The sequence below is a fragment of the Cetorhinus maximus genome, chromosome 25, assembly GCF_964194155.1.
Source record: "Cetorhinus maximus chromosome 25, sCetMax3.hap1.1, whole genome shotgun sequence".
NCBI classification, from domain to species: domain Eukaryota; kingdom Metazoa; phylum Chordata; class Chondrichthyes; order Lamniformes; family Cetorhinidae; genus Cetorhinus; species Cetorhinus maximus.
Window position 1 is genome coordinate 30710169 of NC_135903.1, and position 24273 is coordinate 30734441.

The 24273-nt window shown below is 40.8% G+C and overlaps 1 protein-coding gene across 1 annotated transcript in view; it reads left to right on the forward strand.

Moving 5' to 3' along the window:
* The window catches only part of etv4 (ETS variant transcription factor 4), an 80527-nt gene that overhangs the window by 15326 nt on the left and 40928 nt on the right, over positions 1 to 24273 (forward strand). Inside the window, exons 5-7 of the mRNA XM_078529715.1 lie at positions 15385 to 15511; positions 21419 to 21598; positions 23118 to 23371. Of these exons, the coding sequence (XP_078385841.1) occupies positions 15385 to 15511; positions 21419 to 21598; positions 23118 to 23371 (561 nt within the window). The remainder of the gene's footprint in view (positions 1 to 15384; positions 15512 to 21418; positions 21599 to 23117; positions 23372 to 24273) is intronic.

Genomic DNA, 24273 nt, shown 5'->3' on the forward strand with positions numbered 1-24273 from the left:
GCAGGCAACAAGCACGGCTGACTCACCCATATGACCCTTTTTTTTTAAACAAACCCAAAGCCCTTTTCCAAATAAAGTGGGTAGCCAGGTCGATTATACATCCTTGTGCGATGACTTTCCCACCTTGAGAGTTTGAGACAGATGATTTTTTTATACTTGAATGACCCATTCAATTTGAAGTTACCCTTTTGAATTCGTTTCGGGGAAAAGGCATTGAGTCAACATCAGTCTGAAAATTTCTTCTCTTCCCTCTTGAGACAGGGGAGTATTTCAACCTAGAAGAGGAGTCAGGTGATCCTCACCAGCCTTATTTTTGTAACCTTTTGTGGCTTTTAAAAATATAAAGTATTGACTGAAAATGCATAACATACTGAATCTGAGTCTGTCATGTTCCAGTAAGGTCTCTCATGTGGCTCCTGACCCTGATTAATCAAACCCATTTTGATGGTCATTAAATGGTTTGTTTCATTTTCTAAAACCATTTTTTAAACATTGTAGTTGTGAAAAAGTATCATTCAATTAACAACTTTTTGTAAAAATCTTTAAAATGCCGTTGAAATGGCTCTGTCCTGTTTTACATTATTATTGACATTTCGGTAACCACACTGCAACACACAAGGTGTGTTTTTGACTCTGTTTTGAAAATGGCTCATCTTGTTAAGGTTGTCAACCCCTGCTTTAGTCAAAAGTGAAGCAACAGTACAATAAATGCTCATGGTCAGTGCACTACAGTAATTCCTCACTTAACATTGTAATTGCATTCCTGAAAGTGTAACTTTAAATGAAACAACATTAAGCAAATCAGATTACAACCATTGTAAAATCTTCAGTTAGGTTCTATAGGACTTTTCCTGTTAGGGGAAAAAAAGAAGTATACCCTGTAAGTTTATATACTGTATATTGCTAAATTACTATATCCTTAAAATAACTTTTATTTTTAACTTTTAAAAGATATATGCTAACACTTTTTTTCTACTTTCCTCACTTGCCATCTCTCCTGCTCTCCAATCCTCCCACTCGCCACTTCCCTCTCCCAAACCCCTTGCTGTGAGTGGCACGAGGCTGGGAGCAACCTACACCGAGTGAGAGCAGCTAGGTAGCAGAAGTAAGCCGCAAACTGGAGAGGCAGCCAGTGGGAGGGGCCGCTCCAACATGGCTCCGCTCGGGTCATGCACGCCTACATCACACCCAGTGCGAAATGACATTAAAATGAAAAACCCGATGCAAAACACTTAATACTGGCCCCGTTAAAAACAAAGTTAAATCGAAACAACTTAAAACGGAACAATTTAAAATGAGGTCTTACTGTACTCTAACTGGAATTTGCGACTTTTATGGGCAAGTAGTTTCCCCAGAGGCTTTCCTTTCTAAGGGTTTGTGCTCCCCCTTTTCAGGTTAATATTTGATGGTGCAGGTAAATACTTTTATTTGTTGCACAACCAGTAAGATACCCCCCAAGAGGCATGCATAAGTCATTGTATATCTATCAAAAGGATTGTTGTTGTGGAGCAATTAACAAAGTATACATTATCCATAAAATATTTTTTGTTTTGTTTTAATTCATTCATGAGATGTGGGTGATGTTGGCAAGGCTAGTATTGTGCATCGTTAATTGCCTTTGAGAGAGATGGATGTAGATTGTTTGTTTAGTTTGCTCAAATATCTGTGTCTGCAATACAGAGACTGCCGCTCTGCACAACATTTTGTTTTTAATTACTTTACAACCAGATGGCAATTTCAATTTGACATTGCTAGAATTAAATAAATAGACACAAGCCTAATTGTGCTAATAACTGAAGGAGAAAAGGCTGCAAACAATGGAGTGGGTTCTTCAGCATCTGTAAAGAGAAAGACAACTTGAGTATTGTGTGTGTAACCCTTTGTCAGAACCAAAAATGAGAGAGAAGTAAGTTCTTCCATACCAATTGGGTGCAAAAAGTGAGGCAGGGAAGAGGAATTTCTGAAGTGTTGACTTGCATTTTATCTTCCAACAATGTATTGTTTTTCTCTTTATAAAACGTGGACAGACCTGCTGTATATTTAAAGTGTTCTTTGCTTTTACTTCACCTACCAACTTTTGCAGCTTTTTAAAAATGTTTAATACCAATAAACTTGACAACCTGTTAATCACTTTCTTCCAACTGTGGCTATGAAACATTATCCCCTCCTCCAGACCATCCAATTTAATTCTATTTATTTTTCACTTAAATGAGAAAGACTCAATAAAAAAACTCAAGTGTGCAATTTTGCAACCCAAATACATTTTAACTTTAGATGAATGGATCATTTTTACTCTTTTGATCAACCAATTAAACTAAATTAAAGAAAACAAGAGACAAAGTAATGGCTCCTTTTTAAGCAAGCCCATTCATCGCTTGTCTAAATTAGACAACTTAACACCACATTAAACATTAACCCAGAATTGAGGTACATGACTCTTAAATTGCCCTTGTGAGAGATGAATGATGAAGGAAAAATCTAACTACCTAAAAATCTAACTACCTAATTTAGTGCAATTATAAACCAGTATTTTTCTAAATGAGTTGAATATAGATTGCAACAGGCCTTACCAGTGTCCCTTTTAAGTGTGAATGGATGATGGAAAATTGCTGATGCACCTAACGCAACTCATTAAACCTGGGAACTAAGAGACTAATTGGGAGATCACTACATTACTTGAAAATGCAGTTCGTGTCCCCCAATGTTGAAATTCCTCTTAATAAAGAGGCATAGCCCATTTATGATCATGCATCAAACCAGTGACCTTCTTGGTTTGTATGACTCATTCATTGGTGTCAGTTAAAGTCTCTGCATTATCAATTCTCATTTATTGCTGAGTCACGTCCCTACTTCTATAGTGCCTTCCAGCCCTATGCACCAATGCATCCAACTCTGGCTACCTTTATCTCCTTCTCTATGCCCCGTGCCTTCCTCCACTCTGCACTCCCGTGTACGGTCCGAGCAGTTAGCCATCTTGTCATCAAAACTATGGAGCATCATCCCCAGTTTGTTTCATCCTGTCACTTTGTTAGCTCTTCAGAAACCTCCCTCTTTGACCATCCCTTTGGTCACTTCCCTTAACAGTTCTCTCAGCGCTGCTTGATTTCAGTTCTCTACATTAAAGGTGCAATCTGAGTGCAGGTTATTGTTGTTGTTATATTATTGTTGAGTCAGCCTTTTATGAAGGTGGAGGAATGAAGTGCAAGAAGTTTGAAAGAAACAAGGAGGAAAACAACATAAATCAGGGAATGTAATTAAATTATGCCGAGCTTGACTTTTAAAAGGTGTCAGTTGTTGGAAGAAGGAGAAGGTCTCCACAGTTTCGAGATCCAGGGTGAAGTGAGATTTGAAGTCGGCACGGGAGATCATGCAGGAGAAGGAAAAGCAAGAAGGCCATGATATTTGGGGCTTGGGAGCAAGAAGAAAGGCACTGCTAAAGAAGCAATAAGCACAGATCTATCAATTTACAGATAAGGGAATGATGATATCTAGAGATGAGAAGGATTGCTTATCAGGAGGCAGGCTTTTCAGTGGTCAGACTTGATAGCGTTGGAACGTGTTGAAAAGCAGCTCTATATCAGCAAATGACAAGGAAGTAAAACAAATTGCCTGAGATTCAACATGGAACTAGTTAAATAATGAGATAAAAACAAAAAGCTACTGCGGATGCTGGAAATCCAAAACAAAAACAGAATTACCTGGAAAAACTCAGCAGGTCTGGCAGCATCGGTGGAGAAGAAAAGAGCTGACGTTTCGAGTCCTCATGATCCTTCAACAGAACTGAAGTATAGTTAGGAGAGAGGTGAAATATAAGCTGGTTTAAGGTGGGGGCGGGGGGAGAGAGATGCTGCCAGACCTGCTAAGTTTTTCCAGGTAATTCTGTTTTTGTTCTAGTTAAATAATGTTTGGGCTATGTGGTGATGTGCAGAGAGAGCAAGAGAGAGAGAGACATCCAGTTTACAACACAAGGTTCTTTTCTTAGTTCGCTGGAGGCAAATTATTTCTGACAGCACCCAACTGCTAAAAATACATCCAATATTCTCAGACACTATTATAAATCATGTAATTTCAGGCAGCTAACCCCTTATTACAGTAGCAATTCTGCACCCACTCACACGATTTGCCATAGGTAGTCATTGGAAAGTAATGATGGAGCTAATCATTGAACATGATGAAAGCAATTTCTCTCCAATTCATATTGTGCATGCACATAAGTGATTTAAACATCAGTCAGATGAAAGAGATTTAAGGTTGAGTACATTGCCATATTAAATGGGAATATTACTATGTCAATACTGTCCAATCCCTGTAAAGTCATAAATAACCTGGAAAGAATAGCTGGGCTTGGTTGAGAGTTTTTAATGCAATGGGCACCCCTGGATCCAGTTTGCTGCTTATCCAGGCTCCTTTTGTAAATGTCTTTGTTTCTGATAGAACCCAAACAAGGATTTAATGCACCACTCTAGGGCCCACTTAACCTGCCTATCAGAGGAATTGGAATATAAATCAGTTGGGAAATGTGCCATTTCTTTCTTTTCTCCTTCCAAATTTTTCCCCTTCGTCCCTTAAAGGTGCTGAATCATGCTGGAGCATAGTTCCATGTGATCCAGTGTTACTCTTTTGTCTGTTGCTCTTTCTTTTATATACCTGGGATTGGACAACCCCTTCAAGGGGAAGGGTTGAGCAGGTTGGGCCTATATCTGCTGGTGTTCAGAAGAATGAGAAGTGACCTTATTGAAACGTGAAACAGGATAACTGCTGAGAGGATGTTTCCCCTGATGGGGCAATCTAGAACCAGGGGGCCACAGTTTCAAAATTAGGGGTCTCCGATTTTAAGACTGAGGTGAGGAGGAATTTCTTCCCTCAGAGTCTTCGGAATAATCTTTGGAATTCTTTACCTCAGAGTACAGTGGAGGCTAATCTTTGAATATATTCAAGGTTGAGTTAGACAGACATTTGATTGACAAGGGAATCGAGGGTTATGGCAGGGGCAAGGAGGAAAGTGGAGTTCAGGCCACACTACGAGCAGGCTCGAGGGGCCAATTAGGCCAAGCCTCTTAATTCTTGTGTATATGTGAGTTGTTACAACTGGTCCCTGGGACAAGACCCCAATTTGTTAACTTCCCAAACAGGACCCCAATTTTGGAATTAGCTGGCTCCCCTCCTTATTCAATCCCCTCCATTGGTCGCAACAAGGTTGACTTAAAAGGGATCCCTTCCCTTGTGGATACCTTTTCCCAGTCCAAATGTATTTTTTTTAGAAGGAACCAATTTAACCAGGCTTTTTTGAGTCAAAGAAAATGTAAGTTTATTAGTTACTAAAAACCCAAGACAAATAATAAAAACACGCAGTGGGTCAGAGACTCTTGGTTCCACAGGGTAGCTGAGGAAGCTGTTCTATTTCTGATTTTGATTGTGGCTTCTGCTGAGCCTTGCCTCGAGAGAGAGAGATTGAGATTGAGATTGAGATTGAGATTGAGATTGAGATTGAGATTGAGATTGAGATTGAGATTGAGATTGAGATTCCCGCTGTCACACACACCAGTACACTAGCGCTGTTCTGCAACTAGCTTTTTAACTCAATTTTCCGTGTTTTCCTGTAAGGGAGAAAAATGTCTTATGCCCAGAGTCCATTTCTTTTATCTCCAACCATTTTACACATTCTGAGATATGAATCAACAGGAGATGAATTTTAGATGGCTGTTGAGACGTGGTAATCAGATCTTTTTGTCTCTGCAGCCACAGGAGATTAAAGTTTAGTCTTTTGCATCTTTCCTATCTCCCTTTTTAAGTGTCTCTGCTTGAGGAAGGCCATGACACCTTTTCAGGTGTGACATTCCATGTTCTCTCAGGACAAGTCTGTCAGTATAATCCACATAGGAATTTTTCCAGAAAGTGGTCATCTTACATTATCAGCTATTTTTTGCTCAGTGTCCTTGTTTGTATTTCTTTAAATACACACGTCTTCCTTTAAAAAGTTCAATATGCCCGTAAGTAATTCGTGGCTATAATGGGCTTTTCATGACATTCTGCACTGGCATGCTGGTTGACGTTATGGACACCAGCGTCAAGCTTACTCCTATCCTCATTCAACATTAGCTCTTGCAGATTTATTTTTCCCTTCCCATCCAGGGACACTAAAGTCAACTACGATGCCCCTATCGGCATCCTAGCTAAGAGCAGCTAACTTGGCAGTTCAGACCTGCATCATTCCTGGTCTGTGTCTCAGTTCTACCAGGAACACTGAATTTACCAAACATCAGGAGAAGGTTAAGACCTAAATGCATATATGACTTTTTTGAAAATTGTAAAATACAGAATCCTGCAACTTTTCTTGATATAAGACATTTTTTGGTGTTTGGTATGAAATATCCAGTTCATAATGTTTTTGATGTCAGCACTTTTTAAAAAAACAAGTTTATCCCATCTTAATATTGTCCTGTGGAGAACTTAGAGTTATTATTGGCTTCTATGCAAATAACAGAATCAAATTACAACTGTTACAAAGCTAATTATTTATATAGTTAGTTTATAGCATTGTAATTTTGATATGGCTCATTAAATGCATTCAGTTTACGCCCCCAGTGACTCAGCAAGTCCCCACACGAACTCTGAGCTGCAAAGACCAGCAGGAGATCTCCGGTTTGGTTTCCAGTTTGTGTGTGTGTGTTGTAATACGCCTTTAAGGGATAGCAGCATGCCATCACTAGAAAGGAAGTGTGCCATGTCCATTCTCAGTTCCACTTTGACCACATGACAGACAGCTCTGCTGCTGATGTCTTTAAGCTTTTTATCCATGTATATATGCTTTTATGTGCCTGGTTTAACTAAATGAACTGACACTGTGTTTACACGATCCCTTATGAGTGATTGTTGTCTTTATATCATTATAAAAGCACAACAGTTTGCGCTTTGTTTTCAACTGCAGCAGTGGCAGAATGTCGGCGTCCTGTGTAAGATTCAGAGGGAGAGCAATCTGCATAGATTTTTGCTCTTGTCCGCTGTCCGATGACCTCTGCTGGAAAATGGCTGTGGGCAGGTCTGGCTTGCCTGTAGTGCTGCCAGTCAAGTAGCCTTACAGTCAAGGATCGCAATGGCCTTGGAGCACACTGGGCATCCATGAAGCAAGGGTCAGTGTTTAAAGGGAGCTGGGGAGTTACTGGAAAAAATTGGCAAAGGAAAGTTGTATCCAGTTATGAAAATCAAATAATTAAATTTCATAGCTAAATACTTCATTCTGATACTGCATCCGCAGTATTTTGCTTTTAACTTCATTCTGACGTAGGTTTAATAATTATTGAACGCAAAATATTAATTTTGACACATACATTAGTAGAAACTGTCTCCAGTGGCAGAACAGTTGGTAAACCAGAAACTATGGATTTGGGGTCATTGGCAAAAGAATGAGAGGCTGGAAGAGGAGAATTTTGTTTTAACGCAGCCAGTTGCTATGATCCGGAATTCATGGCCCGAAAGGGTGGTGGATGCAGATTCAATAATAATTCGCAAAAGGTAATTGGATAAACACTTGAAGGGGCACAATTTACACAGCTGTGGAGAAAGAGCAGGTGGATAGGACTAATTGAGTAGCTCTTTTAAAGAGCCAGTACAGACTTGTTGGGCTGAATGGCATTTTTTGTGTGCTGTAACATTCTATAATTTTATGATTCCTCAGTGCCGTTAAGAACAACTGTTACTGGAATAAAACTTCCACTTGTTTGAGTGGAGATCCCAATGTGGCATGTTCAGCTTGTAGAGAGAAGATCAAACTTGCATTTATTTCAAAGAGCTGGCATAGGCATAAAGGACAGACTAGCCCCTTGATTCTATTCTATGATTTCGTTTAGCACTTTATCACATCCACATGATGTCCTAAAATGCTTTGGAACCAGCAGTTTAATCTTTTTGAAGCTCAGTTAAGTGGGGAGAGGGACTAGCCACTTTGCAAGCATGAGGTGCAACAAACAGTATGTGAATGATGAACCAGATCATCTGGTTTTAGTAGTCTTGGTTGAGGGAAAATTCCCTGCTGTTCTTTGACCAGTAGCATGGGTTCTTATACATTTAGTTGAGCAGACAGACAGGACCTCATCAAATCTGTTCAAAACATACACAATTGGAAACCTGAAGGATCTTCTTTCATTCTTTGTGAGGTAAAGTAAGAAAATGTTTCCAACCATTGCTCTCTTTTTTTTGCAGTTAGTGACTTTTTTAAAAAATTAATTCACAGGATGTGGGTGTCACTGGCTAGGCCAGCATTTATTGCCCATCCCTAATTTCCCTTGAGAAGGTGGTGGTGAGCTGCCTTCTTGAACCGTTGCAGTCCATGTGGTGTAGGTACATCCACAGTGCTGTTAGGGAGGGAGTTCCAAGATTTTGACCCAGCGACAGTGAAGGAATGGCAATATATTTCCAAGTCAGGATGGTGAGTGGCTTTGAGGGGAGCTTTCAGATGGTGGTGTTCCCATGTATCTGCTGCCCTCGTCCTTCTAGATGGTAGTGGTCGTGGGTTTGGAAGGTGCTGTCTAAGGATCTTGGTGAATTCCTGCAGTGCATCTTGTAGATGGTACACACTGCTGCCACTGTGCATCGGTGGTGGAGGGAGTGAATGTTTGTGGATGGGGTGTCAGTCAAGTGGGTTGCTGTGTCCTGGATGGTGTCGAACTTCCTGAGTGTTGTTGGAGCTGCATTCATCCAGACAAGTGGGGAGTATTCCATCACACTCCTGACTTGTGCCTTGTAGATGGTGGACCGGCTTTGGGGAGTCAGGAGGTGAGTTACTCACCACAGGATTCCTAGCCTCTGACCTGCTCTTGTATTTTTATGGCTAGTCCAGTTCAGTTTCTAGTGATCATCACTAACATTAGTGAATATAAGTACAATAGCTGCTATCTTCTGTTGTATAAGCTGCAACTTAGAATCAGTTTACAGGTGAATAAAAAAACTAGAGTACATATTCCCCAGTGCCTCATTTGCTAAAGGCACTGAGTCATTCAAATCAGCCAGGTCCGTGATTAGAGCATAGCTAGATAACACACCCAATGTGACTGCACAAAATAGTCTGAACAGCCTGGTATAGGGAAGGAAAATCTATGCCAGGACTCCTCTTCCTGATCACTTCTTGCCAGTGGTCCTTGTGCAAAGTAATTGTAAAGACATTAGGCCAGGACAGGTTTGAACAGGGTTGTGTTCCATCCCCTCACAGTCAAATATACTGCTGAGACTCACTGCCTAGCTTCATATCTGAAGAATGATCATTTGGGTGAAGGGTGTACACATGCACTGCTCCATGTCAGCATCTTCAAGATGGAGAGGAAACATTCAGGTGGATAATGCTCCATATCACAATTTATACCACATGTTGAATGGAAGATGATCATTTATTGCAATGAACAGCAGTTTAGCAAGGAGTATAAGCTTCTTTTTCTTTCATGGGATGAGGGTGTCGATGGCAAGGCCAGCATTTGTTTTCCATCCTTAATTGCCCTTGAACTGAATGGCTTACTAGGCCATTTCAGAGGGCAGTTGAGTGTCAACCACATTGTTGTGGATCTGGAGTCACATGTAGGCCAGACCAGGTAAGATTTCCTTCCCCAAAGGGCATTAGCAAACCGGATGGATTTTTACAACAATTGATGATGGTTTCATGTTCATCGTTACTGATTGATTAGTTGAAATTAAATTCCACCAGCTGCCAAGGTGAGATTTGAACCCATGTCTCCTGACCATTAACCTGGACCTCTGGATTACTTCTCCAGTGATATTATCGCTACACCACCTTCTCCCCTTCATGTGTGAGTGTAGAAAGTGTAGCCAATATATCTTTTGAGGGCACATCCAAAGACCAATTTATCTTCATCTGCAACATGTACATTTCAGTAAATCTCATGGATAATCACCAGTGGCTGGCAGATTCTTTTTCTTGTCCAGTCAAGAAGCTGAGACCAACTGTAGAAGCCCCACTAACTCTCAGCTGAGACGGTGGAACCTTTCCGGTCTTATGTGACTTCAGTGCTCCCTGCAATGACTCATAGAGTCATCAGGTAAACAATCCATGTAATCATTCTATTGGCCTTTTATAAAAACGGCAAATATATTTCAGATATTTTAGCACACGCAAATTGAACTAATTGTTCACTATAACCATAACGTCACAGCAGGGTGAAAATAGCAAACGAAGCCACTAAAAGCCTTTTCAATCTTGCATTTCATAGGCTCTGATATTAGGTGCATTCCACCCTACACTACCAGAGAAAACATCCTGCCTTTTGTTACTCCTTTTATGTATGACTCCCACCTAATGGAGATTATTTTGGTTGCTGGATCCATCTGGTTTTTGTCAATTGGCTGCTTTACTCCACTAGATCATACGGCAGCTATGGATGAGGAAGACCATTCTCAGTTCATACACTCTATGACCCATCACCCCAAACTTCATGTGTTCTGAAATCAAATGAATAATTTTGGTAGCAGGTCAGCAAGCCTTTCTGCTCTCCAAACTTCCCTGCCCTCTGCGGGATTCTCACGGAAAAAGGCTGGGGGCACCAATAATACAGCATCCCAGAGCCATTCGCCGGGGTGTTTGGGAACTCTCCTCATTACCAGTTCTTCCCTGATTGATAGGGAGCTCCAACTGACAGACCACCCCCCCCCCCCCCCCCCCCCCCCCCACCCCCCAGCCCCACTCTCTCTCACAGTCCAGAGTGTCTCCAAGTATACACAGTGTATGTTAGAGCCTCGAATAAGTCCAGTTCTGACCAAATCATGTTTCTCGAGCAGGAATTGTATACTGGGATGTAAATGCTCTCCGGGGCTTTCCTTGTACTCTGAGGGATATGGTAGTAGGAATAGTGAGTGTTTTCTGAACTGGCTTAATGTGTGACCCCAATTGCAGAGCCTTGGGAGGAAGCAAATCCATCTGTTTATCATTTGGTTTTAAGCCTTTTCCTCTCTAATAACAACCCAAATGATAAATCTAACCAATCAATATCATCTCTGCACTAAAATGGAATAGTTATCTCTTTTTTTTTATTAACTTTCAAAGCCCTATCATGGGGTTTGTTGAGCCAGCCATGCATAGTTCCTCTTTATTGAACAGAGTAACAGGGACAGGCAAATCAATCAGCTACAAATATATTAAATGGATTTGAAATAAGTGATCCAGTCTATTAAAGCGTGATGTCATTCGCACTAACTTTTACCAGATAACAGGCCCCAGGACAATATATTTTATTACTTGACACTACTAATAAAAGCTGACTAACTGGGGGGGGGGAATCAGAGAACATTGGGATGATAGTATAATATGCCTTTTGTTTGTTTTTCTTAGTATTTTACCCTGAAAGTAGTTCCATTCTGGTATATTGCCTAAATGATTATTCTCCATTTGTGAGCCATGGCAATGAATGCGGCAAGCCTTTTAAACCACCACAAGCCATTCTCGCCCGATGTTAATAGCATGCGTTCTCCGACAGGAGTCGCTGGATAGGAATCAGCAGCAGAGTGTTGCCATCACTGAAACCCCCTGAAGCCCCCCCTCAGCTCCCCATCCTTGGCTGATGAGTACTCGGACTGTTTGCAGTGTCTACCCCTGCTTCAGGTGAAATCACACAGCTCAGTACAGGCTGGTGATCAAATCTGAGAGGATTCTGGTCCGAGTGCCTCAATGCTACACAATGTACCCGTTCAAACAGCGATTGTTAACACTGCAGAATAAAATAGGAGCTGATATCCTCAGCACAGTGACACCCGCCTTTCTTCAACTAACATCCAGATTTTTCTCTCCTCACAGCTGTTTGCAACCTCCTTCAGTTAGGAAAATGGCCCAGATCACTAATTTTCCAATTGTTAATTCCAATAATTGTGTGTTGTGGAAGAATGAGTCTGAAGCTAGCCTGTACCTCAAACAGGTTTGTTTCCAAGACAGCAAAACAAAGTCACAGACTCTCCCAATTCTTCCCAGACACCCAGAGTGAACTGATTTATATACTCTTGCAATGATTCCCTAATCCTTCTCCAATTGGGGACAGCTGTGCTTAATTACCAACTTAAAGGATATATTCTATTGCAGCACCATTTCAACATTAACACCAATGAACGTTGGCAGTGCTGCTGTCTGGTGTGGTATCAATCTAACTGTACCACAACATTCTCCATTTATCTTCCTGAGGCCAAAGGACCAGGTTGTGTGAGTCCCCTCCATCTTCGCCAACACTTACAGGTTATGCCTTTCAGTAAAGTAAAACTTTGGTTTCAATAGCACCCCATCCCAATCATGAAGCTTCTCAGACAATGAGATGCCTCAAAATAGTTACTGTTATTTAGACACAATACCTATTTTACACACCAGATGCCAGAAGCAGCAATGAGATAAATGATCTTTTTTTTCCTGTTTGAGGGTGGAAATTTAACCAGGCCACCAGCAGAACTCCCTGCTCTTCATCTGACAATGCCATGGGATCTTTAACATTTGCTTTAACACTAGAATAGGAAGGCAGGGCCTCGGCTTAACATCTCATCCAAATGGTAGCATCTCTGACAGTGCAGCATTCCCTCAGTACTGAAGTATTAGTTTATGATTAAGAGTTTCATTTCCCGCTATGGAGATAGAACCCACAGACTTCTAACCTGACGCAAAAAGATCTGCCCACTTAAGTGACGCACGATTTTGAGATCATCAGGGTTTACCTATTTCGTATTGAAAACTCTATAACCCTGCAAGCAAACATTCATACGTTCTTTAGAGTATGCGCTTCAACATAGTTTTCTTTCAGGCTTACTGCAGATGTGAGATAGTGGAAATGATCTCATGGGAACTGTGGTAACCAGGAGATCAAGTCGTAAATCAAAACTTTAATGGGACTGAGGCTGTCAAGATCCTAGAATCTACCTTGTAATGTCAACAAATTATAATATACAGCACCAGCAACTTAGGGTACCACAAGACTGAATAATACTTGAAGCAGTTCCATTGGAAAACACATTAAAGTATAATCCCAATCACTTTATTAGTACACTGCAGATTGAAGTCATGTCAAGATAAGATCAAACAAACTGAATTTGGCACCACTATTTCCTCATTTCATTGGCCATCAGCTTAGGGGCTGATTACTTGTTCTCATATTCATATATTTGAAAAATTATAGTAAAATCATATATACAGATCGAATAGAAACTTTGCAGAGTTAATCATAGTCAGACTATATAGTAAAAGCTGCCAGCATCTGACAGCCACATTATCACTAGAGTTGGGAAACAGCAGTTGGTTTAAGCAATTGATTGAGAATAACTGCTGAATTCAGCTGAAAAGATAACCTCGGAGCATGTATTAGACCATTGCATCCAGGCACACACACAAACTTGTGCCAGCTATCAGTGTAATGGTTAATTATTTCCTTCAATAGCAATCAACTCGATAAAAACCTATTCAATTTTAGCAGGGTGAAACTGTGATCAGGACTTGAAAGAAGAAAAAAAGAAAGCCTTGCATTTGTATAGCACCTTTTGTGACCTTGCTTTACAGCCAATTAAGTACTTTTGAGGTATAGTCACTGCTCTAATGTCAGGAACATGATAGCCAAATTGCACATGGCAATGCAACAATAAGCAGTTTCTATGATGTTGGTTGAAGAATAAATACTGGACAGCACACCAGGGAGAATTCCCCAACTTATTCAGAACGGTGCATGAGATCTTTTGTACCCACCTGAGAAGGCAGACAAGACTTCAGTTTAATGTCTCATTCGATTAAAGGCACCTCCAACAGAACTCCTTGAGTACTGCACTGGAATGTCAACCTCAATTTTGCATTCCAAGTCTCTGGAGGGGGATTTGAACCCATAGCAATTCTGACTCGGAGGCAAGGGTGCTACCAACTGAGCCACAGCTAACACCCTTGAGCCGTAGGGATATGTAAGGAGTTACAGTATTGTGCCAACTGAGTTACAGTATTGTGCCAACTGGAATAGCATTTGGATTGTTCCAAGCAAATGTTCAGATGATAGTATTTTCTCGGATGCATAGGGGAGAATTTTCTCCCCGTCGGTCAGGCATGGGCAGGCGCGGAGCCGATCGCCACCTCCGATTGGCTGCATGCTGCCATTTTACATGATCGTGCCAATTAAAGCCCGCCCAGCGTGACACGCGCCCGGTAGTGCTCAGCGCTACCTGTGCAGGCGGGCGGGGAGGAGAAGGGAGAGTCGGGGCCTGCACGTGAGAGAGCGCAGAAATCACCGAGGCACGGAGTTGCCTCAGGGAGATTAAGTTGAATTGGAAACTTCAAAATAAAAAAAGTTTAAAAATCATTTACATGTCCCCTCATGTGACAGCGTCTCATGTGCTGGGACATGTTTATCAAATGTTTAATAAATATTTATTAATTTAATACACCCTTCATGGAACCTCACCCTGCCCGTGGATGAGGTTTCATGAAAAATGCGAAGGCCGCCTGGGCTCTTCGCCTGCCCGTCAACCTTAAGGTTGGACGGGCAGCCCTTTCAAATTGCTTAATTAATTACAAATGGCCTTAATAGGACTTTGACAGTTCGGCAGGCTTGCAGCCGACTCCGGTGCACGCCCGTCGAATGAAAGATCGGAATGACACGCGGTGACGTCGGGACGCATTTTACGCGTTGGCATGCGGGGGCTTGCCCCCACACGCTGAACAGAAGATTCTGCCCATAGTCTTTGTTCATTGTCTTATGCCGTCATGTGCTGACTTCAATCCCTCAGATAATATTATCATCCAGTACAAGGGTCAATTATTTGGCTAATAGACCAAGGAATGGGATGCATAATTTGCAGTTGTATGTTTTTAATGGCAGCGCTGTATAATCGGCTCAATTAACATGTCACATCTATCAGAAATGAGTGGTCTCTGCTTATGCAGCTCTTTATATTTTATTCATTTTAAACTAGTTATGCAAATTTCTTGTGAATCATGATTCTGAATCATTTAATCCTTTTATAATTAACTAGAATCAATTAATCAACACTTTTTTTTTTGCCTTTTTTTCCACTCGCCTAAATACACTTTAACATACTGTAACACAAAAAAGGGCTTGTTTCTTACACAAGGCTAAGTTGTAGAATTTCAGTCCAAGCTGTGATCAGGAGGCTGTGCATATTCACTTTTTGTAGCTCTGGTTTTAAGCATGAATAGGAATATACCAAATTGTTCATTGGTGCTGAAGCTAACTTCCCGTTATTGCTTTCTGAGATGTGTATATAAAACAGCAGCATTAAGGTTCCCATGGCTTCTAGAAATCATTCATTTGAGGTAATGATGACACATATTGATCGGAATTCTGCCAAACATATGGAATTGAATAGCATAGAATTCTAAAGACAACTTCTAACTGGCATTAAAATTTTTTTCCCCAACAGTGGCTTTTCACAGTCCCACGCTGAAGATTAAGAAGGAGCCACAGAGTCCCATTTCTAACCCGAGCCTGTCCTGCCGTCACAAGCAATCGTTCCAGTACAGCAATGGGGAACAGTGCCTTTATGCCAGGTTGGTGTTATGGGATAGTCACCATAAGTTTCACACGAATGCTGTGGGGGGAGGAGTTAATGTTCCACGTACACTCCACTAATCAAAAGAAACACTGATTTTCATCCTTTGTAGAAATGAGGCTGAAAAAGCAAGCAAAGGGGTACTTTGCATCCTAGTGAAAATGATGCTGAGTATGGATAGCTCTGAATGCAGGGGAATGCTCCAACCCAGCATCTGGCAAATCGAGTGAAAGGTCCCTGTTTTTAACTCCCAATTACTCACAATTCAAAGAGTGTGCCTGATGATGGGGAAGCTGCTGTGAGGGACTTCAGTCCACAATTACCATTAGATTCTGCAATCTTATTTTAACATTTAACTTATTAAAATGATGTCATGGCTGTTACTTTTCTTATGGCAAAATCTAAGTAAAAGGCCTTTTGCCTGTAGTTCAAGACAGTAGGAAGAGTGGGATAGAAGACAAGGTAAATAGAGGAGTAGGATGGCTATTTCTGTTTTTCACTCCATCTTACTATTTCTTGGGTCTATAAAAATACATGATCAGGCTGTGTGGAAAATTGGACTTGATAAAGGAAATCAAAAAACAATAGGTGACCTTCTCACAGGCTCCAAATTTACACATCCGCACAAAAGCCTCCTTAAGCATTTCCTCGGAATTCGTTTCCAATGCTTGTGACTACTTCTGATATAAAAATAATTATGTTTTTTCCCAAGGAAATGGAACATGTGGATAATTCTGTTCTTCACCTGGTGGCAACTTCATTCTGCTAAAATAGCTGGGGATTAATACATCAGCTACTTCATTCGCATTAATCTGTAAACAGTTATGAAGTGTGAGCCAGGGCATGCCTGCATAATAAAAATAAATAGTTATTGGCATTCTGTCATGAGTTTTATTTTAGTGTTAAAAACAAGAATAACAAATGGAGCCTGGTAGCTACACAAGTGGTGCTTAGATTGGACTAGGAGACTCCAGTTTCAATCTTTGCCTCAACTAACTTTTGTACTACAGGCCTCCCAATAGGTACAGTTTTCCTGACTCCTCTTGAGGCATGGAGAAAAGCTCTTGATTCATTCAGCATACGGTTAGCCACAGAACAGCGTTCACCACATTTGTGGAGATGCCTGCAGTCCAAAGCTTTTCATGTTCCAGACCAGCGATGGTGGAATCGATGCTGTGCAGAAGGGAAAGGAATCGCAATGATAAGATGACGGAAGGGAAGTTGCAAATATACAACCACATTCAATGTGTAAATGAGGGTCCAGCATCGTGTGACACAGACTCCCTGCATCGTATCGCTCACTGATCAGTGTTTCAAATATAAACAATAGTATAACACAGAATTAAAATACAGCAACTTGGACTAGCGTTCATGCTTCAGTGAAATATTTGCTCCAACTGCACAAATGGTGACAAGAGAGAATGCGCCATTTAAAGTTTAATTCAGCCAAAGTTTGTACCGCAAACTATCTGCAGCTTTATAACATCTCCAAGCCATGCATATTGGTTTTTGTATCCTGACTACTTTGAATTTTTAGGCAGAATTCTTATCAAGACCAACACTGTTTCACTCATGGTATTAATAGGAATAAGGAGGACACTGAGACACACATTCAAATTCCCTTAGTACTTCACATATTTTAGTTGTATCTTTACTTTAGTTGGCAGTTTGTTTTTTTTTTGCATTTTCTACCATTCCCAGTAGTGGAGCTCATCATCAGACCTTCCCATCGGAATGTGATTCAATCCACTACAGGATATATTGGCAACAGATGAATGAGGATTTTTTCATGCATATCATAACCCATTATTATAACAATTCAAAAATTTTGGGTTACGATTAATAACATCCCATTGATGAGGGCAATAATGGCATGGTACTCCCAGCTATATATGTGTACATTGGCTGAAATCCCTATTTTTGACAGGTTCCAGGCACATCCCAACCAAACTGCTGGTCCAGTTGCTTTGGCTAAAGACAACACAACACCCTGTCAAAGGGTTCTTCTGTCAAATGCAAGGCTCACTAACCTTCATGCCTTTATGCACATCAGAAATGACAGGCCCTGGATGAAGATTATATTTATCTTTCTTAAAATAAAAATTTCAGTGTGACACAATTCTATTTGGTCAACCTTTCCTTGCCTTTATGCAAGCCAGCAATGATCACTGTATCAGCAATATACACTGCTCTGCTCAGAATACCAGACTTGGAATGTAAATTGAGGTGCTCGGTGATTCTGGCTTGCACTTATGTGCTCCAAATGTAGCAGATCTAACAGTAAAAGTGGTAATATTGAAATAAACTTTAGTGCCTGGAGCCACAGCATCAAAAATAGCAGTACCCACTTCTATAAACACTTGCTTCAAAAATCCTTCACAGGATTGACGGGGGGAAAGTGAGCAGGAAGAAAGACAGCAAAGTTAGAAGGCCCGGCTGAGTGAGTGATCAAAAAGGAGAGTTTTTAGGAGAGTTTGGAAAAGGAAGGATTGGCAAGGCAAGGATTTGGGGAGAGACTTCCAAAGGGCAGGGTTTCAGTAGCTGACAGTGGTCACTAAAAGTGAAGCAGAAAGAACTGAGAAACAGTGAGGGATGAAGGATGTGTGCAAGGACCAAAGGAGATCGCCAAGGTAGGTGAGTTGAGGCCACAGAAAGATTTGTAAAGAACCACAAGGATCCTAAAGTCAATTGACTGGAGCGGGGAAAGTGGGGAGGAGAAGCTAATGGAGCAATGCAAAGATGGGGGTGATGTCTGTTGTAATATGGGTTCTTTAGATGTCTCAATGATAAGATCTTGAGACTTGTATATTTAAACATGAACCATTTTATTGTTAATCTTTAACTATTTACAGATCCCAGGTTACTGTCATACATGGTGCTGTTACCTCCATACAGGCTGGTTCCAGAGTGCTCTTCCTAGACTGTTCTTTCAGTCTATTACCATTTGACTCTATACATCATACTGTAGGCAGTGCTATTTTCCAGTCCCACATTAACCCTTGCTGTGCTGAGCACATTTTACATTACAATGGCATGCAGGCACATATAACATCATACAACATCTTCCTTCTCCAAAATAACTTTCCTCCCTTCCAGTGGAGTATTACAATACAATCTTAATTTGCTATCCCTGCTCCCCCATCTCAAAGTCTTTGACTTTATAAATTCAGACGGTCTTGAGGTTTGACAGTTCATCCACATCTCGGTCTGTCATGTTTGGAGGAACGGTGGTTGTACTCTGTTTTTGGTACTTGGCTTTCTCCACCTGATTCTCTTTTTGCGCCCCTTCGAGTTGCATTTCTCTTTATTAATACTCTTTTTTCGTTTGGACACTGTGGGTTTGTCCTGTTCCTTCCAAGAGGAATGTGCACTCCATTTATTCCTAGAGTGGACTCGAATTTTCTTTTTCCGTGGTGTCTGCCATGTTCTTACTAGATGTATATGTTTTGCAAATGGAACCTTCATTTCCACTTGTCTCTCAATTTCAGCCAAACACTTGTTTGTTGTTTTATTTTCAAACTGTTTTGCAAGCTTATGAATCTTTCCATTCAGCTGAGTGGCTCTCAGTATGTCTGAGACATCCAGTGCATTGTCGTCTTCTAGCTCCTTGCACTTCAGCGTCAGGTTTACTTTTTCCGATCTTATTTCTGCCAATTCTCTTCCTCCGTCTATAACAGAACTTTGCGCTTGTCCTTCACTTTTGGCTTCACTGTCAACCAGATCCGTCTCCAGTGAAGTCGTAACTTGTTTCAGTTCTGCAATTGTGTTATTCGTAGCTTCATTATCCGCTCACAGTTTGGAAAGCTCAACAACATTTCCTTTCAATGCCTCCTCTTTTCCACTCAACTGCGTCTTCAGCACTTCAGTCTGTTTTTTTTTGTAGCTTTCAGCTTCCTCCTGGAATATTGAACATTGTTGAGTCTTCTCTGCCAACTGGTTCGTCGGTTTGTTCAGAGTGACTTTAAATTCATTTTGCTTCTCTTCAGAATGTTCCAGAGAAATAAACTTTGGCCTGAGGGCTTCTTGTAGCCTTTGAAGGGCTTTCAACAGGCTTCCATTTTCTTTGTGAAGCTCACTTGCGTCACCTTGAGTTTTCCTCTAATTCTGTATAGTCTCTTCCAGTTTCTTCTGCTGTGCTTCCATTCTGCTGTTTAAAACAGTCTTCATTTCTTCATGTTGCTGAATGGTTACGCATACCTTTTTACATTTGATCTGGAAGGATAATCAGTTCTTTCAACTATTTATTTTCTTGTTGATCTCTTTCCAACTCCCTCTGGGTTTCAGTGCATTGTTTCTTTGCTATTGATAGTTCCAACACAGCTTTTTCTGAAATCATATTCAATATTCTTTTTAGCTCCTCATGTTTCTCCGTTGCTACATATTGATTCTTGAAAGAGTCTTTCAGGGTCGCAACTTCTTTGCCTGCCTTTTCTGCCTGCTGTTTTGTCTGGCCGTACGTCTACTTGAGTTTCTCTAACTCTTGCTTTGATTTGCCAACTGTGGAAGTGAGGATCATTATTTCCTCCTGGTACCTTTTGTGTTGTCTCAGAAATTTGTTTGTTCAGATCTCAAACAGCTTGATTCATTGAACACTTCAGTTTATCGTGCATTTTCAAAAGTATATACTCAGCTTGAATCTTGCGCTTCAAATCTTCCAGTTAACTCTGATGCAAACGTTTTTTTGTAGAAAAGCTTCAGTTGCTTTTTGCAACATTTTGCTTCTTTTGAGTTACCACAGATAGCTTTCCTTCATTCACAGCCATCTGCTCACTCCACACTGCCATCTATGTCTCTCTCTCTGGGGTCTTTTGTTTCCCTTTCTCTGGGGTCTTTTGTTGCCCTCAGCACTTTATTGGGCAGTGTCACTCAAGACCTTACAATTTTGTATTTTTTTGCTCACCCATCTCTGTGATCTGACCAGGCCTTTTTCTGTTGTTCCTTTTTAATCTGCATCAATCGTGGCGGGGGCTTGCAATAAACCTCCACTGATTCCTCAACCTCTAAGGCTGTTGTGAAGCTTCTGCAATTGTTTTTTCAAGTTTTCTTCATAGGTGCACGTCTCTTTAATTCGGCTTCAGCTGCTCTTGGTGTTTAATACCTTGAGACACTGTCCTGGGTTCATCGTTTAAAATGCTGCCATCTTTGGCATGCAGGCACATACAACAATGTCAATGAAGAAGTTGTGAGGTTGAGGAACTGACTGAGTTATAATTTGTCTAAGGTGGGGACTGACAGACTGTTGAAGTCAAATATTAATGTGTTAAAGGCATCAATCACAGCTTTATCAGCAGAGAAAATGAGGTGGGGTGAAGGTGGATGATGCCTCAAAGATGGAGAAAATGGTTTTGCTAACCAAGGAAAGCCAACTGCAAGGTTGAACAGTATGCCCATGTCCACAGGAATTAGCATAGGTTGGCGGCAAGGGAGGCTCTTGGAATTCAGGCTAGAAATGTGTATTTGCTCATCATAAAAATAGACTTTGCCAACTTGGGGCTGAATGAAATTGCAGCCATTCTAGGTCTTATTGGACAAGTGATTGGAGAGTATACATGCAGCCTAGGGACTGATCGATGAGAGTGGGGAGAAGCAAATTTGGGTATCATTTATGTGTAAGTGAAACCTGGATCTATGCTTCTGACTGATATAATTGAGAAATACCACATCATGAAGGGGAGGGAGCCAAGATAAAACCTTGGAGATAACTATGAACACAGGAGAAGAAAACATTGGAGGAGGTGTAATATCTTTTCTTGTGTCTTCCTGAAGGAATTCCCAAAAATAAAAATGATCTGTCGTTTTTTTTTTTAGAGTGGTGAATAATCACAGTGATAGATGTAACAGACAAATACTGAGCTATTAAAGAAAACATTTGGCAAACCATGTCATTTCCCACTTCTTTTTGTAGCGCCTATGAGAAAAAGCCACAAGTTGGACTCAACTCCCCAAATCCAGGGACCCCTTCGAATACTCCATTACAACAGGTCTGTAATAAATCCACGGTGAATCCCAGACGGGACCATAGCTTTGTGAATCTCCATACACCTACACAGCCCATGACCACTGGTCGATTTCCAATGGAACACAGGTACAGGTTCAGAGATATGCAATTCTCTTTGAATTTCTATTTAGTTATAGATTTGGTCGAAAAGCAATTTTGCTGCTTCTTGAACAGTTTAATGGTAAAATGCCTCTTTCTCCTATGATGGGTTACTAGTGCTGCTGATTTGCATTCCATTACCATGGTACCATTTGTTGTATTTTAATTTGTCTATCTTAATTTGGTGTAACATCTATTTAACTTGATATGTTATGGATTGATTCCAATAACAATCATTAGAGGTTGTTCTTTTGTATTTGAGTTAGGTTAGGAATTTCTAATATAGAAAGCGTCTGATCCTATTGTTTTGCAGCATGTGGCTCCTAAGTTTTTGTTCCAAACTGGGAAAGGCTTGCATTAGTTCAATTTGGGAAGGTCTAGAAAAAGTTAAGCTTAAACCTATTATGGAACTCTCTATTGATCCCAGAATGACCTGATATGTCCCCCCCTTGCCCAATGTTTGCTTGGGTGGAACACTTTATCTGAAGGGGCAGAGGTATCCTATCTCATGAGGAAAACCTAACGTTTCTCTGTCAGTCTCTAAGGTCAGACTTGTTCTTTAATTGAAGAGTAAGAAATGAAAGGTTTTTAATACTGATTCTATCTGGTTTTTGTATGACCGCAACTCCAGAATGGATAGCTGAGCAGTAATTTCAAGCCCACCCTGATTTTGTCCCCTTAAAGCCTTAAGAGTAGCCTCTTTAGGATCACAATAGGCATATCAGAGCATCACAACACTTTAACAAATAGCCTGATAAACATTTTCTACTGATCATATATATCTGTGTTGATGCGATGCATATCAATAAGATAATTGTTTCTCTAGTGTGTAACTTTATTGTGACAAATATAACACATTACCTGATTATTTGCATTATAACAGTATGGGACATGTTCATTAAAATAGCTGTTTTTTTCTCTATTTCTAATTTTCATAATGCTTGATATTTTTCAGGCAAAGTAGGGAAAAGAAATTAGCATTCCTTAACATAGCAACAGGAGCGGGCCATTCAGCCCCTTTAGCCTGTTCCACTATTCAATTAGATCATGGCTGATCAATATTTTGACTTCAACTAACGGCATTGATTGCGCAATCCTGAATACCCTTGCCTAACAAAGATAGGCAAAGGAGTTGGAGATTGTCTATGAAAGAATAATTGTACGTGGACACTGGGTGGAGTAGGCTTGATTGACTGAATGGTCTTTGCTTACTCCAGACTTTATGTTCTTATAGCACTTCTAGATTCTTGCTTCTGTCAAGGTAATGAGGTTTCTATTTAGAACAACATTTAAAAGACAAATTTGGAGGCAATTATTAGCAAAGAATGAATCATGCACATGAGGACATGTGACCTTAGCAGATTGCTAGGAAGGTGAGTCAAGGCCAAGGAAGGAATTTGGAAGATCCTAAAGTCAGTTCACTGGGGTGGTTAGGGACAAGGGGCACCAGTCTCCAAACTGAGCCATTGTCCTTTTATTTAATAATTGACCTTTCATTTGTCCTCAGCTCTCAATTTCAGCAACAGCCTTTGGAGCTTTGCCATCGTTTCCCCTCCTCCCCGGGCATGAACAGGGAAGCACCTCTGGGATACCAGCGGCAAATATCTGAGCCCTGCGTGCCATACCCACAGCAAAATTACAAGCAGGAGTATCACGACCCGATGTATGAGCAAGGAAACCCGATCGGCAGTGGTAGCGCCCACCGTTTCCCGCACTCCATGCTCATCAAGCAAGAACCTCCAGACTATGCGTATGACCCAGGTAAGAAGATGACTTCTATTAATTGGGATGTAGTGGTTTGGTAGGGAAACTTAGACCAGTCCAAGGTAAGTGCAACTGAAGGAGGAAGGTGGCAAGAGGCATCAACTAGCTTAATGAGCTGAATTTGGCGTTCGTACTGAGTGTGAAAATATTATGCCAGTGGAAAGCACAGATCCCTTAAATTGAAGGATCCTACTTTACAACAGTGACTACATTCAAAAGTGCTTCATTAGCTGTAAAGTAATTTGCAATAGCCTAAGGTTGTGACAGGTGTTACATAAATGCAAGCCTTTTTCAAGTCTAGGCACGGGGAACTCAAATGGAGATGAGGTTGACTCAGATGACGGTTATAAAATAATGAGGATTTTGAGAAGAATGAAGATAGTGAGGGAAGCAGTTTATATATTTGCCCTTAATTAAGGCACAGCATTGTTCTCTGCCCAGTTATATAAGAATGCATCCAAACCGGTGCTGCTAGGGAACTAAATCCACATTCAAACTGAAGTTGAGAGTCCAGGCTACCCTGTTTTGAAACTTTTTGTAATGTAGTCTCAATCATGCAGAAGTAACCTGAAGTCAGCCTGAGGACTGATTACTCGTAGTCCCTTAAGCATCTCTCCCGATCCCACTGGATGGTCTCAAAGGGATATTTCCACACACTTTTTCCACACTTATTCTGCATCTACAGGTCAATATTTGTACATGTGTGCACTTTACTTAGAATCCAGCAGGCAGAATGCTGTAGTGTACACGACAAGCAATAAAGAGACAATTTAGCATTTGTCTGCTGTTCAATTACATTGGCATGAACCCAAATTAGGGCTGGCATGAAAGTACCTCAAGTTTGAAAACATCACCACCAGTGATTTGGATGGATTATATTGTACTCTGGCACTGTACAC